The 13,794-nt window shown below is 52.0% G+C and overlaps 6 protein-coding genes across 6 annotated transcripts; 3 read left to right on the forward strand and 3 right to left on the reverse strand.

Moving 5' to 3' along the window:
• Positions 1–220: 220 nt before the first annotated feature.
• On the forward strand, positions 221–2,377 carry A1O5_00578 (uncharacterized protein; the record flags this gene model as incomplete). Its single annotated transcript, XM_007741197.1, has 5 exons — positions 221–457; positions 507–628; positions 704–1,613; positions 1,711–2,234; positions 2,311–2,377. The coding sequence occupies 5 exons, from the start codon at positions 221–223 to the stop codon at positions 2,375–2,377; spliced, it is 1,860 nt and encodes a 619-aa protein (XP_007739387.1).
• Positions 2,378–2,721: 344 nt separating this feature from the next.
• Positions 2,722–3,474, reverse strand: A1O5_00579 (uncharacterized protein; the record flags this gene model as incomplete). The annotated part of the gene is made up of 2 exons (XM_007741198.1): positions 2,722–2,778; positions 2,926–3,474. The coding sequence occupies 2 exons, from the start codon at positions 3,472–3,474 to the stop codon at positions 2,722–2,724; spliced, it is 606 nt and encodes a 201-aa protein (XP_007739388.1).
• A 1,203-nt stretch (positions 3,475–4,677) lies between these two features.
• Positions 4,678–7,189, reverse strand: A1O5_00580 (elongation factor G, mitochondrial; the record flags this gene model as incomplete). The annotated part of the gene is made up of 3 exons (XM_007741199.1): positions 4,678–6,759; positions 6,809–6,920; positions 6,972–7,189. The coding sequence occupies 3 exons, from the start codon at positions 7,187–7,189 to the stop codon at positions 4,678–4,680; spliced, it is 2,412 nt and encodes an 803-aa protein (XP_007739389.1).
• Positions 7,190–7,826: 637 nt separating this feature from the next.
• A1O5_00581 (NAD+ synthase (glutamine-hydrolyzing)) lies at positions 7,827–8,147 on the forward strand (the record flags this gene model as incomplete). Its single annotated transcript, XM_007741200.1, has 2 exons — positions 7,827–7,844; positions 7,893–8,147. 2 exons carry the CDS (start codon positions 7,827–7,829, stop codon positions 8,145–8,147), a joined length of 273 nt encoding a protein of 90 aa, XP_007739390.1.
• A 1,105-nt stretch (positions 8,148–9,252) lies between these two features.
• Positions 9,253–9,969, forward strand: A1O5_00582 (uncharacterized protein; the record flags this gene model as incomplete). The annotated part of the gene is made up of 1 exon (XM_007741201.1): positions 9,253–9,969. One exon carries the CDS (start codon positions 9,253–9,255, stop codon positions 9,967–9,969), a length of 717 nt encoding a protein of 238 aa, XP_007739391.1.
• Positions 9,970–10,168: 199 nt separating this feature from the next.
• Positions 10,169–12,816, reverse strand: A1O5_00583 (uncharacterized protein; the record flags this gene model as incomplete). The annotated part of the gene is made up of 2 exons (XM_007741202.1): positions 10,169–12,571; positions 12,631–12,816. 2 exons carry the CDS (start codon positions 12,814–12,816, stop codon positions 10,169–10,171), a joined length of 2,589 nt encoding a protein of 862 aa, XP_007739392.1.
• Between the last annotated feature and the right edge of the window lie 978 nt (positions 12,817–13,794).

Raw genomic sequence — 13,794 nt, forward strand, 5'->3', positions numbered from 1 at the left:
TCCGGCATCTCAGCGATTGGCTGCACCCCGCAAAGGATGTTCCTCGGGCTGCTCAGGTCCGCATGCGGGGGAAACGGAAGGACAGTGCCTGATTGACAAGATAGAAAGGTAGGTATATGGGTGTCTGAAGAGAGGGTTTTGCCGTGTTGTCAGTCACAGTCATATCCTCTCCCACTTCGCCGACTGAAACTGCTGCGCACGATCCCCATCTCGAGCTACAATGTCCGTCACGAACGGTGCCAATGGCCATGTGAATAGCTCCTCGAATGCCCTTTGTTCTGTCGACGAATTGGTGTCTCGCAAGTATGAGTTTGTCGTGGTCGGAGGAGGTACTGCCGGCTTGGTGGTCGCTGCTCGTTTAACCGAGGATCCAAACATCTCGGTGGCTGTTCTGGAAGCCGGAGAGAATCGAATGGACGACAAGAGCGTGTCAACCCCGTCACTCTACCCTACCATGGTGAGTAAAATGACGCTCGATCCCACCGGACCTTCCTGACCCTCTCGAGATCGGTAGGAAAGAATACGACTGGTGCATGACCAGCACACCACAACTCAATGCTGGCAACAAGATCTACTCGATGCCTCGTGGGAAGGTTCTCGGCGGCAGCTCCGCCATCAATTACCTCATGTACGTGAGTTTACCGCGTCGTAGCTGCCTCCAACGTATATCATGCAGTTGTTCTGACCAAGCACTTTACGTCAGGTACGTGAGAGGCTCAAAGAACGACTACATCCGCGGCTGGGAATCAATTGGCAATCCTGACTGGGGCTGGGAGGGTATGCTTCCTTACTTCAAGAAACACCAGACGCTGGACAACACGCCGAGGCACAGCGACCCGCAATTCATGCCTATTGCAGGAGGCGACAAGTATCATGGAACTAACGGGCCCATCCATACCAGCTTCAATGACTGGTACATGCCGCTGGAGGTGGACTTTGCCAAAGCCGCGTATGAAGTCACCGGGACAAAGAAGACGATTCACGACGCGTGGAGCGGTGATCATCTGGGCTTCTACTCAAGTCTGGGCGCTGTCAACAGGTCTGACGATCCGGGGAAGCGATCCTACGCTGCAACCGGATACCTTCGCCCGAACTTAGGAAGACCGAACCTAAAGGTTCTGACCGAAGCACAGGCCACCAAGATTATCCTAGATGGGAACACCGCCACAGGTGTGGAATTCGTGCACAAGGGCCAAAAATACAGCGTCCACGCTACGCGGGAAGTCATTCTCTCCGCCGGGGTGATCCAAAGCCCTCAACTACTCGAGCTCTCTGGAATCGGCGACCCTGAAATCCTCAAAACCGCTGGTGTCGAGTGTGTGGTTGGAAACAAGGGAGTTGGTGCCAATTTCCAGGACCATGTTCTTGGCGGAATCCTGTACGATTTGAAGCCTGGGATTGATTCGATGGATGCATTGCACGGGGAAGAGTTCATGAAGATGCAGCAGGACGTCTACCAGAACAGTCAGAAGGGACTCTATGCCAACCCAGGCATGATGATGGGGTTCGTATCGTATGCCTCCGTGGTGACTCCCGAGGAGCTTGAGGCTACCATCAAGGAAATCAAGGAGAAATCACTTGCAAAGACGGATTTTGAGAAGGCTCAAGAAAAGGTAAATGATTCCTCCCAAACTTCTTCCCCCCACGCCAGAAGACGTCCACAATGCCCCTTGTCGCCCTCGACCCACACAATCTCATGGTGTGCGCTAGGTAATCGTCGACCAACTCCGCGATCCAACCTTTGCCAACCTCCAAACCTTCTGCATCCCCTGCCGCCTCGACGTGGCCAAGGGCTCAGATCAGACCCAATTCTTCGGCAAACCTCCCAGCGGCAAACAACAGCTCTCCTTGCTCATGTGCCTCGAACACCCTCTCTCGAGGGGAACAGTGCATATCAAGTCGTCGGATCCTTTGGCACCGCCTGAAATCGACCCGGGATATTTCCGGAACGAAGTCGACGCTAAGATCCTCGCGGCAGGCATGAAATGGATGGACAAAGTGGCCAGACATCCCTTATTGGCGAAATCGCTTGCTGAGAGAGAACTGCCGCCCGAGAGTGAAAGTCTCGATTCCGAGGAGAAGAGGATTGAATATGTCAAAAATCATGTCAGCACACAGTATCATCTGATCGGGACTTGTGCGCTGGGCGAGGTCGTGGACAACGATTTGAAGGTGAAAGGGGTCAAGAATCTGAGAGTGGTGGATGCATCGATTTTCCCTGGACACGTGTCTGGGTGAGTTTGAGCCCTGATTCTCCTTCCTCAACATTCGGAATGTGCGTCCTATCATGCTGATCGTTTTCCGATACAGGAACATCATGGCTTCTACTTATGCTGTGGGTGAGAAAGGCGCAGATCTGATCAAGAAAGATATCTAAGCGCAAGGATTAGCCAAAAAGGACGAGCCGTGAGGATACCAGTAAGAAAACGATTGACTGACTTAACTTGACAAGGCTTGAGTTATGTTTCCTTGTTCGTTCCTGAGCCAAGTTGCTCAACCTTGAAAATACGCAGCAGGATCAACGACCCCATCTCCACGGAAAACTGACATTGATTCATGCAGGCTGTTGAGGCAATGACTCTCATTCAGATGTGGAGCAGCGAAGCCTGTGCCAGCCAGCTCCAGGTGCAGTGACGATCTGTCCCAGACAACAAAACAATTATGTTTCTCCACTCAAAATGCAGTGAGGTGATATCGATGCAGGATGAGGTTTCATTCTGTTCAATCTGCTCCAAGTTCCGTAGCTGTTGTGGGCGCCGGGATTGTTGGCTTTGAACCCTGAAGTAAGTGAAACAGGTCAGAATAGAGGATATGGAGCCCGGAATACAAAGGATTGTGGCTTCAGTTTCACAAAGATCTCTTTCTACCATCACAACACCAGAGCAAAGACATAAAAGAAAAGCAAGAAGAATGCAGAAGACAAACCTCCAGCTCCGCAAGGACATCGTCACTGTCCGGATTCGTTCTCTGCCCTGGTAGTTCACTGCGAAGCAGATTCCCTAGGCTACTATTTGGCATGCCTGTGTCCTCAAGCTCCGGCTTTTGATGGTATATGCACGACGCGCTTTCGTGCTCATGCTTTTCCGCTAGGCCACAATGACGACGCCGCCGCCTCAAAATCAGGACGGCCGAGACAACGGAGATGACGAGAACGAGGACTCCAACCCCGGCGCCGATTCCATCTGCTGCGCCCGAAGAGAGCTTGCCTCCTGAATCAGGCGCGGACGTGCCAGTGCCAGTGGCTGTACTCGGACTCCTGGTCGTGGTTGTGCGAGTGACTGCGCCCGAGGCATGACTGGTGGTAGCTGATACCGACGGTGTGGTAGAAGTGGTAGCAGTACCGTCGGTCTGGGTGAAAGAGGAGCCTGTCGACTTGTCAAATTCGCTCGACAAGGACGAAGCAAGGGAAGCAATGGAGCTCGTATCGAACGATTGTGTAACCACGGTGAAGCCTGCGTCATCCGAAGTAGACATGGTGAAACCCAGCGCTGGTAGACGGTATTATCAGCCCTGGTCGCAAACAAACAAGGGAGGAGAAGGAGAGAGAGAGCCGTCAATGAGGCAGTCAGGCTGAAGAAAATGTATCGAGTCCTGCAAGGTTGGGGCAAACGGTGAAGACACGAACACGGGCAGTTAGTTCCCAAGATCCCTCGCTGCGACGTACTAATCAATCATGGCTTATTTCAGGGGTATTGTAGCCGAGCAATACATGGTGATGACCAAAGACCGAAGCAGGGGTTTTAGATTGATGCAGAACAGCTAACCACGTATAGAGTACGGAGTACATACTCTGGAACTTGAGCGGCACGCCGACGCACACCAGTGACCCAAGGGTCGGGGCTAGACAGGCGAGAAGGCGAGATGCCAGCGGTGTGGCTGGCTGGTTTTAAGTCCTGTATGTCGTGCTACAGCAAGTCACGGCGTGCACAGCACGGAGCTGCATATCCACAAGTACACCCAGCACCAGTAAGAAGAGGACTACGAGGTACATAGGATGAGTAGCGAAAAGTGGGCAGGGCCCTGAAACACCACTTGTAATGCGACCACCAGTGCAATGAATGACCTCCATGCAGGCGATGTACCGGGTACAAGATGGAGTGCTGGGACGCATACCCCGTAATAGCTTTTGAATTCTCCTTTTTGAATTGTAGCCTGTATATTATGTACATGCCGAAGTTGAATAGTCTCGACGGCGAGAGGGAACGCTCAGAGTAGAGTGGTAGTAACACAAATACCCATGGAAAGAATATTATGACGCCGAACCCTTTTTGCAGCCCTTAAAACGTCGTCGCTGACGCGGAGAAAACACCAACTCACTCGCTCACCAGTCTTCATGTCAAGATCCGAGGATCGACGCAACGATCTTGCTCAAACAGGCGTTGGATCCATCTTGTTGACACATCGAGGATCGTCATCTGTTGTCTCAGCCCGGGAAGGAGGCTGTCCTGTTGCAGAAGCGCATCCGGATCTCCAACATCAAGCGCTGCTTCTTGTGGATTTTGTGTGATTCTCTTGCTCGTTATCGTCGTATGAACGTCATGGAATCCCGACTCGCCCAATCCCTCATGGTCCACAAGGAGCAAGCCGAGCGTCCACGAGAAATGCTCGGACAGGTCGGTAACAAGGAGGGCTTCCCTCACACAGCACCTGTATTCACCTCATGGTCCGGCCCACTTTTCATTTCTTGTTCCTCTCCGCCTGAGCCTTTAGGTACTCAGACTGCAATTCCTTCTGCAGCTGCATTGGAGCGCGCTCGTAATGGCTGAACTCCATGCTGAACTCACCCTTGCCTTGCGTCGCCGCTCGGAGGTTACCACTGAATCCAAACATACCGTTGAGACTTGTGTCGGCCCAGACCGTAAAATCATCCACGCCAACTTCGGTATCGTTGATCACCGCATTACGCTTTTGCAACAACCCGACCACGTTGCCTTGAAACTCGGTCGGGGCTGTCACCACGGTCTTCATCATCGGCTCCAGTACAACAGGGTCAGCGTCCATGAACGCCTTTCGGAAGGCCTGCTGCGTAGCGTTTTTGAATGCCATTTCGCTGGAATCAGTCATGTGTGTTGCACCATCATTGATGACCATGGTCGCGCCGAGGACTTTGTGTCCAACCAAGGGACCCTTTTCGCAAGACAAGTGGAACCCTTTTTCACAAGCGAAAAGAAACTTCTCGGAAATGGCACCGCCAATAATGTGTTCTTCAAAGTGGTTGCCCTCGAGGTTACCCTTTGGCTCCATATAACCAGCAACACGAGCATAATCACCTGCACCGCCGGTTTGTTTCTTGAGTAGATGGTTGAATTCGACACGTTTGGTGATGGTTTCACGGTAAGCAACGCGAGGTGGACCTGTTTCACAATCGACCTTGTATTCTCGGCGCATACGCTCGACGTAGACTTCTAGGTGGAGCTCGCCCATGCCAGAGATGATTGTCTGCTCGCTCTCGGTGTCGAAATGGACTCGGAATGTGGGATCCTCGCGCTGGAAGCGCGCAATGGCTTTGGAGAAGTTGGGCAAGTCTTTGTTGTTCTTCGGCTTGATGCTGAGAGAGACGACCGGTTCAGGCACAAACATGCTGGTCATGGTATAACCCAATTGGCCGTCTGTGAAGGTATCTCCCGATGCACAATCAACTCCAAACACCGCACAGATCTCTCCGGCCCCGACTTCGTTTACTTCCTCCATCTCGTTCGAGTGCATGCGAACAATACGTGGGATCTTAACTCTCTTGTCAGTCCGAGCATTGAACACGTTCAGGCCTTTCCGCAATTTGCCTTGGTACACGCGTATGTAGGTGAGTTGTCCAAAGTTGGATTCTTCCAACTTGAACGCCAGACCGACAAAGGGTAGCGAGTTGTAAGGTACAAGCTTGACAGGAGCCTCCTTCTGTCTTCGATCTAGAGCGGTGTTTGACACCTCGGCGGGATTCGGGAGATAATCGCAGACGCCGTCGAGCATTGGCTGGATGAATTTGTCGGCGAGAGCGGATCCTATAAAGACGGGTGTGAATTTGAGCGAGATGGTAGCCCTGCGAATGGCGGCTTTCAGCTGCTCGACCGTAGGCTCCTGTTCATCCAAGAACAAGTTGGCAATCTCGTCATCGACATCGGCAAGTGTTTCGATCAGCTTTGCTCTTCTCTGTTTTGCGAGCTCCTGAACCTCGGCCGGAATTTCGTCCTTGGTGACGATGATCTCACCGCGTTCGCCCTCAGCATAGTACGTCTTCATGGTGATCAGGTCGACCACGCCGCGGAACTCATCTTCAGCGCCTATAGGCACCTGTACAGCGGCAGCGGCAATTTTGAGCTTCTTGTTGATCTGATCGACCGCTTTCCATGGATTCGCGCCCATTCTGTCCATTTTGTTGATGAAACTGATTCTGGGCACATTGTATCTCCTCATCTGTCGGTCGACAGTGATAGTTTGGCTCTGGACTCCAGACACAGCACATAAAATCATGACAGCGCCATCAAGTACTCGGAGTGCACGCTCCACCTCGATAGTGAAGTCAATGTGTCCGGGAGTGTCGATCAAGTTAATGTGGTACTTTTCTTCCTTGCCATTCTCCTTTTTAACCCAGTCACAGAAAGTGGCTGCAGACTGAATAGTGATGCCCTTTTCTCTTTCAAGTTCCATCGAGTCCATTTTTGCTCCTACCGCATCCTTACCGCGGACTTCATGAATGGATTTAATCCGGCCCGTGTAAAAGAGGACTCGTTCTGTCGCCGTCGTTTTGCCAGAATCAATGTGTGCCTGTCAACGTCAATTGACTGAACTGCAGGAGATTGGACTTGTGACTGACCGCAATACCAATGTTTCGTACTCTTGACAGACGATGTGCCTCCTCCGGCGACAAATTGTCAATAATGGTTTCTTGCGAGAGGGCCTCGGGATCATCTTGAGCTTCTTCGAGCCTGCCACGCATTCAGAACAAGGACAAGGGGAAACCTATGAGTAATACTCACATTGCAGCCGCCGCGCCCGCCGCACCTCGCCGTTGCTGCCATCGTCGGTCCAGCGGCCATTGTTTCGACTGCGCCCTCAGGCCCGGGGACAACGTCGGGAGAACTGCAGTGGAAGCGCATCGCCGGCAAACCCAGTGCCGCGCGAGAGCCGAGTTTGGAGAGCGTACTAGATTGCTGAGAAGCCTCGAGGAGCCTCCGATAGCACGCGAGGCACTCATCTTGACAAGTCGAGAGGTCACGAAGCTGTCCTCACAACTTCAATGCTCCATCATTTGACAGGGAACTTTTTTTGAGCTCAACCCTGCGTCGCCAAGGCCGAGCCTGATCGCTTGTCTGTCAGCCAATAAAAAGCCTCCCAATTAGCGTTCTCACAAGGCTGAGCTTGGCAGTAGCTTTATCCTGACAATCTTCTGGACATATATCGTGAGCGTCCGCTCGGTTCCGTTTCCTGACAGGTGTATCCTGCTCCTAGCTTACTTTAAGACGACATGCCTTCTCATTACCGTCGCGAGGGCCACACTCCCCAGTGTGCCGCTAGACTTTCAAGAGAATCTCGAGAGAATCCTAGATAGCATATGGCTAGCAAAAGTCAAGAGGAGTGAAACTCCCACGCCGGTCTCGAGATACGATTTCCGACTTGCTATGTGCTGCGATAGCTTCATGGTATCTAGCTGCTTGTAAATGAAAAAGGCTTGTAATATCAAGCGATTTCTGGCCATGGTCAAGCGGTCCTCAAAAGACAGGATCAACTAACTCCGGCCTTTTAGTTGAACCTAACATCTTCTTTCACAGCTGGGAGATAGTAGGGGAGATCCTGAAGGATCCTATCTGCAAGGGCCTGCTTATCGACGAGGCATGGGCGTGTGGCATAGAGTAGGTGATAAAATTACAAACACTCCTGCCCCAGCCTGACACCGCTAGAACGTACGTTACAACTGTCGCATCCTGCTCACCTACAAGAAAATCTTTTTCATCCGGCCGAAAGTGAGCCTCGTCGACGACGGCCTATACCGCGAAGCTCGACATTTTACAGCCTGGGTCAAGGAGAGGACAACTGAGACGTATTGCCTTGAAAAGGATGTCAGCGATATCACGGGCCAGATGACGGTACCAATTGCCGAACCCGTTCTCTCTACGTTTGGATACATCGGTCGGGTAAGTGGAAAATACTTCTAAGCGGCCCTTCACAATTATATTTCAATTCGAGGGCTTACAATTGGTGTTCCAGGTGTGAAACGTGCGAGGAGCTCTCTACCGTAAAAAATCTCCCTATCGAACTCGGGTTGCAAACCCGCACGCCCTCCTTCATGAAACGGACTTGTTCTCAATCATTGTGCCACAACGAGGTCGCTTCAACGACAGAAATGGCAAGGAGCTGCTAACCTGTGTACAGCTGTCCAATCCGACCACGAACATGGCTCTCAATGGGGTGGGGGTCATTGTAAACTCGTAAGTTCTTTGCAGCATCATATTCTGTGGGACATAGCTAGGTTCTTCCTGTTTACAAGATCAGATTGGACTCTTGAGAGGACTGTAGTAGCGCTTCGCACGCCGAGGTGAGAAAACTCAACACCTTACTCAGCCTAATCCAGAACTACACTCGTAAACTGGGAGGTATTCATATTTACGCTAATGCTATCGGTGTGGTGAATGCGGCTCTCATTCCAAATTCCTTGCAGTTGTAATGACTCTGATTGATGATAGATGGTGAGGCCAGGATGATGTTTGATGGCTTATCTATGGATTTTGTGCTACGGTCGCGTGCGAAATCAATTTCCGCAATTCTCGCTTGATCCTATTGAAGCTATCACCGCGGCAATTGATCTCGAAGAAGTTTGCAGCTACAGAATGGCATCAACAATTTCATGTTGCCTCGATGCGGGGGAAGCGGCAGTCTTCTCCCGCTATCCTGCAGATTATGTTTGTACCTCCCTCGCTTCCTCACGGGGTGTGGACGTTTCTTCTCCATCGGCGATCAATGCGCTAACTTACGCCAGACATTGGTTTATTGGCTGATGTCGGTAGCAGCCTCATGCGTTGATATGCCAAACTTCCCGATTGCTCGGCCGGCTCGGCTCTATCGCTGATCATCGCTTTTGTGATGGCAGCCCAAGGTCTACATAATGCAGCGACTGCCTTCTCCCGAGCAAGGGGGAAAATTGATCTGTAGTAAGTTGTTTTGGATTAAATGCCCTAGGCTCTGGTAAGGCTGGTCCTGGAAGGAGATTTTGTTAGCTCAACCAACTCGATAAACCTGTTCCGCAACATCTCTTTTGCAAACATGACTTCCCTCTACCAACGCGCCCAGCAGATCGACTCCCTCGCACAATCCTCCCTCCTCCCGCAATCCAGCACCGATCTCTCCCAGGCCCTTTCCCATGCTCTGGAGAACTCGGCAGCCAACGGCCTCCCACCCATAACCATATCCCCCTTGCAAGGCCAATACCTGGCGATCCAAGCGCAGCTGATCGGCGCAAAGAACGTCCTCGAAGTCGGCACTTTGGGCGGCTACTCGACGCTCTGGTTCCTGTGTGCCGGCGGCGTGCGCGTGACGTCTCTGGAAATTGACCCGCACCATCGTGACGTCGCGCTCCAGAACCTCGAGCACGCGGGCTACGAGGACGGCAAGGACTTTGAAGTCATCCTCGCGCCCGCCCTGGACAGCCTCCCCCGCCTTCTCGCGGAGCAGCAGGACGGCAAAAGGGCCAAGTTTGATTTGGTCTTCATCGACGCGAACTGGGACGAGCAGTTCGACTACTTCCAACACGCCGTCCAACTCGCGCGTCCGAACGGGTGCATTTATGTCGACAATGTCGTCCGGGCGATTCTCGAGGACCCTGAAAGTGAAAAGTATGAAGCTGGGCAGAAGGAGAGTTTGCCGATCAAGGTAGGGAAGGACGGCAGAGTAAAGGCCACAATGGTGAGTGTTGTCAGCAGCCATAAGGGACGTGCGGGCGAGACCTTTGACGGGTTTCTTTTGGCTGTTGTCAAGGGTTGAGAAACCAAACGGAACTGAGATTATTGGTGGATGGGTTCCTTACTTCAAAACACGAGAATCGATCCAAGTGGAAACGTAGCTGTCCAGGTAGACATGTCCCTGAGGTGAATAGCTTTTCCAAATTGTTTTTCTCGCCCATCCATCTGTGCGTACTGTTTACTCCGCGGTGCTTGGGTCGGGGCTCACTCCACACCTCGACTCAAACCTCCTTCACAAATCCAACTTCAACAAGCTTCTCCACCGGCACATTCAAAGCCTGGACTTTCGTGCGCGAATTTTCCCGAAGTAACAAGAATAATTCCAACGCTCCTCTCCTCAAGATATGCCCGGGTGTCAATTTTCCTTTCTTCACGCGCATTTGTTCCTTGCCCACCACGTAGACCACCTGGCTCTCGAATGCATGTTGCAGTTCGGCGAGTTTGCGAGCGAGCTCGAGATGTTCTGAGGACAGGCGGCCCGATTCAGGAGCAGAAGGGATGGAAACTTCGGTAGTGCGCGAGACGACACCCTTTTCTTTTACTAATACGTCGCCATTAATACTTGGATCAGCATTGGGCGGTAAAACTGTCCCCAAACATTCGCGGATTAGATAATTTCGGATCTGCTCGTACAGCAGGCCTCCCAGGTCGTTTGTCACGACTTCGTCGTTATACCCGTGGCGGATCATGATGCGGTAGGTGTCAGGCATGACGCGCTCGCTGTTTCCCTCTTCGTCTCCGATATAGCACCGCGACACGGCAAATCTCTCTTCGGCCGGAACAGTGGGAATTTGGAGAGGTCGCAAGTGGAAGAACACAATGACATCGTTCGCGGCATGGAATTTCTGCAAAAAGTGGATAAATACCCTCGGCGTGCTGGAAGGTAAACCTGATTTATCGAAGAAAATCCCCATGCCGTCGATACGCGTGACTTCCTTGCCGCCGAAGGCTGGCGAAAGCTTCAGCTTCCGGGTATAAATATTGCTGGGGTCACTGTTGCTGTTGTTGCCTGTGAAAGGGCTGGCAATGGCCCGGATTAGATGACTTGGTGGAAACCGATCTGACGCTTCGGCGCGCCATTGCTGTTCCTTGCCGAATCGCCAGAGGAGGAAGATGGAAGAGAGGGCCACTGCCAAAGCGAGCGTGAACCATGCGCCTTCGGGAACTTTTGTCATCGCCGAAGAGAGGAATGTGCCGTCAAAGAGAGCGAAGATGAGCCATACGGGGAGTACAACAAAAGCCGGGACTCGCCAGACAATCAAGGCTACAATGGCGACCATACAGGTTGTCAACATCGTTACCAGGATCTGGAGGGTGGGATGGGTTAGTTTAACGGTCGTCTTTCTCAGGAGTAGCATCCATGAAAGAGAGAAACATTGGAAGTTGCTGTACAAGGCAAATTCAGAGTCATCACGTACCACACAGACACCATAAGCATGGCCCAAGTTGGCGGTGTTAGTATACACTCCAGTGACGATACAAGTGGCAATCATCAACAACCAATTCGCGATAGGAATGTAGACTTGCCCGTAGAAGATCTTCGAGGTATGTACAACCTTGACCTGCGGGAAGTAGCTTAACTTCATAATTTGCGTGAGCAATTGGAAGACTGCCGTGATCATTGCTTGACTTGCAACGACAGCTGCCAAAATCGCGACAATGAGTGAAGGCCAGAAACAGCCAGGTGGAACTGTTTTGTAGAACGGATTTGACCACGCAGAAGGGTCGTCAGAGATGTATGCCGCTTGGCCAATGTAGCCGAGTAACAGGCAAGGAAAGGCGAACGTTAGCCATGAGAGTTGAATGGCGCGTTGGGTAAAGGCCCCCAAGTCGGCGAAAAGCGCTTCGCAACCGGTGAATGCTAGAAGGATCCCTCCAAGGCTTTCCCAGCCAGTCTTGTTCCGGACTAGATAGGCTCCGGCGAAATAAGGCGAGAATGCCTTCAGCACCGAGGAGTCATGCCAAGCTAAGTTGTATATGCCGAATACGGCGTTAAAAAGCAGCCAGATAATGACAATAGGGGCGAACGTGTTTGCCAGCTTCGTTACGCCAAATGGTTGAACTAGAAAAAGAACAACGAGGATTGCGCACGACGATCCGATGACGGTGCTCTGTGATATAGTAGGATGGACAACTTCTATGCCTTGAATAGCGCCGAGGACCGATTGTGCTGGCATCAGGACACCGTCGGACATGACGAGAGCGACGCCAAAGACGCCTAGAATTTTCAGCAGCCATTGTGTCGCCCGAGATCGTTCCATGAGACCTCGAGTTTTCTGGGCCGATCTTCCTAGTTCACTAGCGATGTGACGCTCTATTCTGACCAACTGCTCCTCTCGAGGATCGCGTCTGACAATATTTGCATACCTCGATAACAGCGAGAAGAGAGCGAATGTCCCTCCCTCGCCTTCATCGTCTGCAGCCAGAACAATGAGGCAATATTTGATGCTGACCATAATGGTGAGAGCCCAAATGATCAGAGACAGGGCTCCAAGTAAGTCATCATAAGAAGGGTCGTGTGTGAAGGTCGAGGAGTAGACATAGAGCGGGCTCGTGCCGATATCGCCGTAGATGACTCCGGTAGACTGATATGCCAACCATAGGAGCCTCAATCCTGTAAAGGTCTATATCTGATCAGTGTTGTTGTGCGGGTAGCAGTGGAGACAAACAGGATGCCCATTACCTGCTTTCTCTTAATGTCTCGATCTTCGACCTTGAGAGACTCCATATCTTCGACATTTCCCGCACGTCTCTTCGAAGTTCGAGCACGAATGCTTCCCACTCCAGCAACTTCTCTGCTCCTCAACGTGTAGAAATGTGACGCCACAGGCTGGATTGCATCGTCGAATTGTATGCGGGGGCGTGCCATTCGGTGACGGTTTCATCCAAACAAACACACAGATGGATTGACAATCTCCGAAAGTTGCTAGGTGCGCGGAGAGGGGACACGTAAAAGAGAAGGAGGGAGTGAGAGAAGACGACATTCTCCGACATGTGGGATGTGCATGAAATACTTGTGGTGAGAAGGAGCAAAACACCCGCGTGATACGCCCATTTGTTGGAAAGTGTCAAGCTGGGCTTAGCGTATGGGTGAGGAGGGGAGTCCGCATGGATCTGCATTGCCACAATGCCATTATCCCACTTAACCCCACCGACTAGACGACACCAAGCACATGCTTGGTAGGTATCAGAGCGGCCCGACTGATCTGGCTCAGGATGAGACGAAAAGTGATAGTAGAATGGGATCAGAAGCCCAAAGAGCTGGATGGGGTGCCCTGTACGAGGTAAATAAGGAGCATTCTCAGCCCATAAGCAGGACTACATAGAGCCTGTTGGGGGCTTCGTCTACATGAGCCAAGAGACAGCGGATCACCGAGCTGCCTCGCCCATTGGAGAGATGACGAGCAGAAGCCGAAAGCCGCACTGCACCTTTTGATACGTCGACAACAAGCGAGTGAGGAGGAGCGACGAGGGTTCGTGGGATGGATGGCGCCCAAAATGCCTCATGCAGGTAAGAAGACATGGTGAAAAGGTTCGAGATAGGCATTGCAGGAGATGGTCGGCCCGATGAGGGTGGAGAAGACAAGGCGGAAAAGAAAAGGTCGCTGCCTTAAGCTCCTCTTGGCGCCTTTAGCGCCGGCTATTGAGCCAATGAGCCGATAGTACGTCGTCTTCTCACGTGGTGAACTGCTGCTCCGTGCATCCGGCTGCTGTACCGAGTATCCTGGTACGTCTTCTTCTCGTTGGACCTGCTCAGGCTGTGCCTTCTTCAGGAAAGCCTACCACGAGCCAGGATCAGGGCACAGGGTCTCGGCAAGGAGCTTGACGTCAAGTGCTGACCTCAAAA

Source organism: Cladophialophora psammophila (genome assembly GCF_000585535.1).
Source record: "Cladophialophora psammophila CBS 110553 chromosome Unknown aczJe-supercont1.1, whole genome shotgun sequence".
NCBI classification, from domain to species: Eukaryota; Fungi; Ascomycota; class Eurotiomycetes; order Chaetothyriales; family Herpotrichiellaceae; genus Cladophialophora; species Cladophialophora psammophila.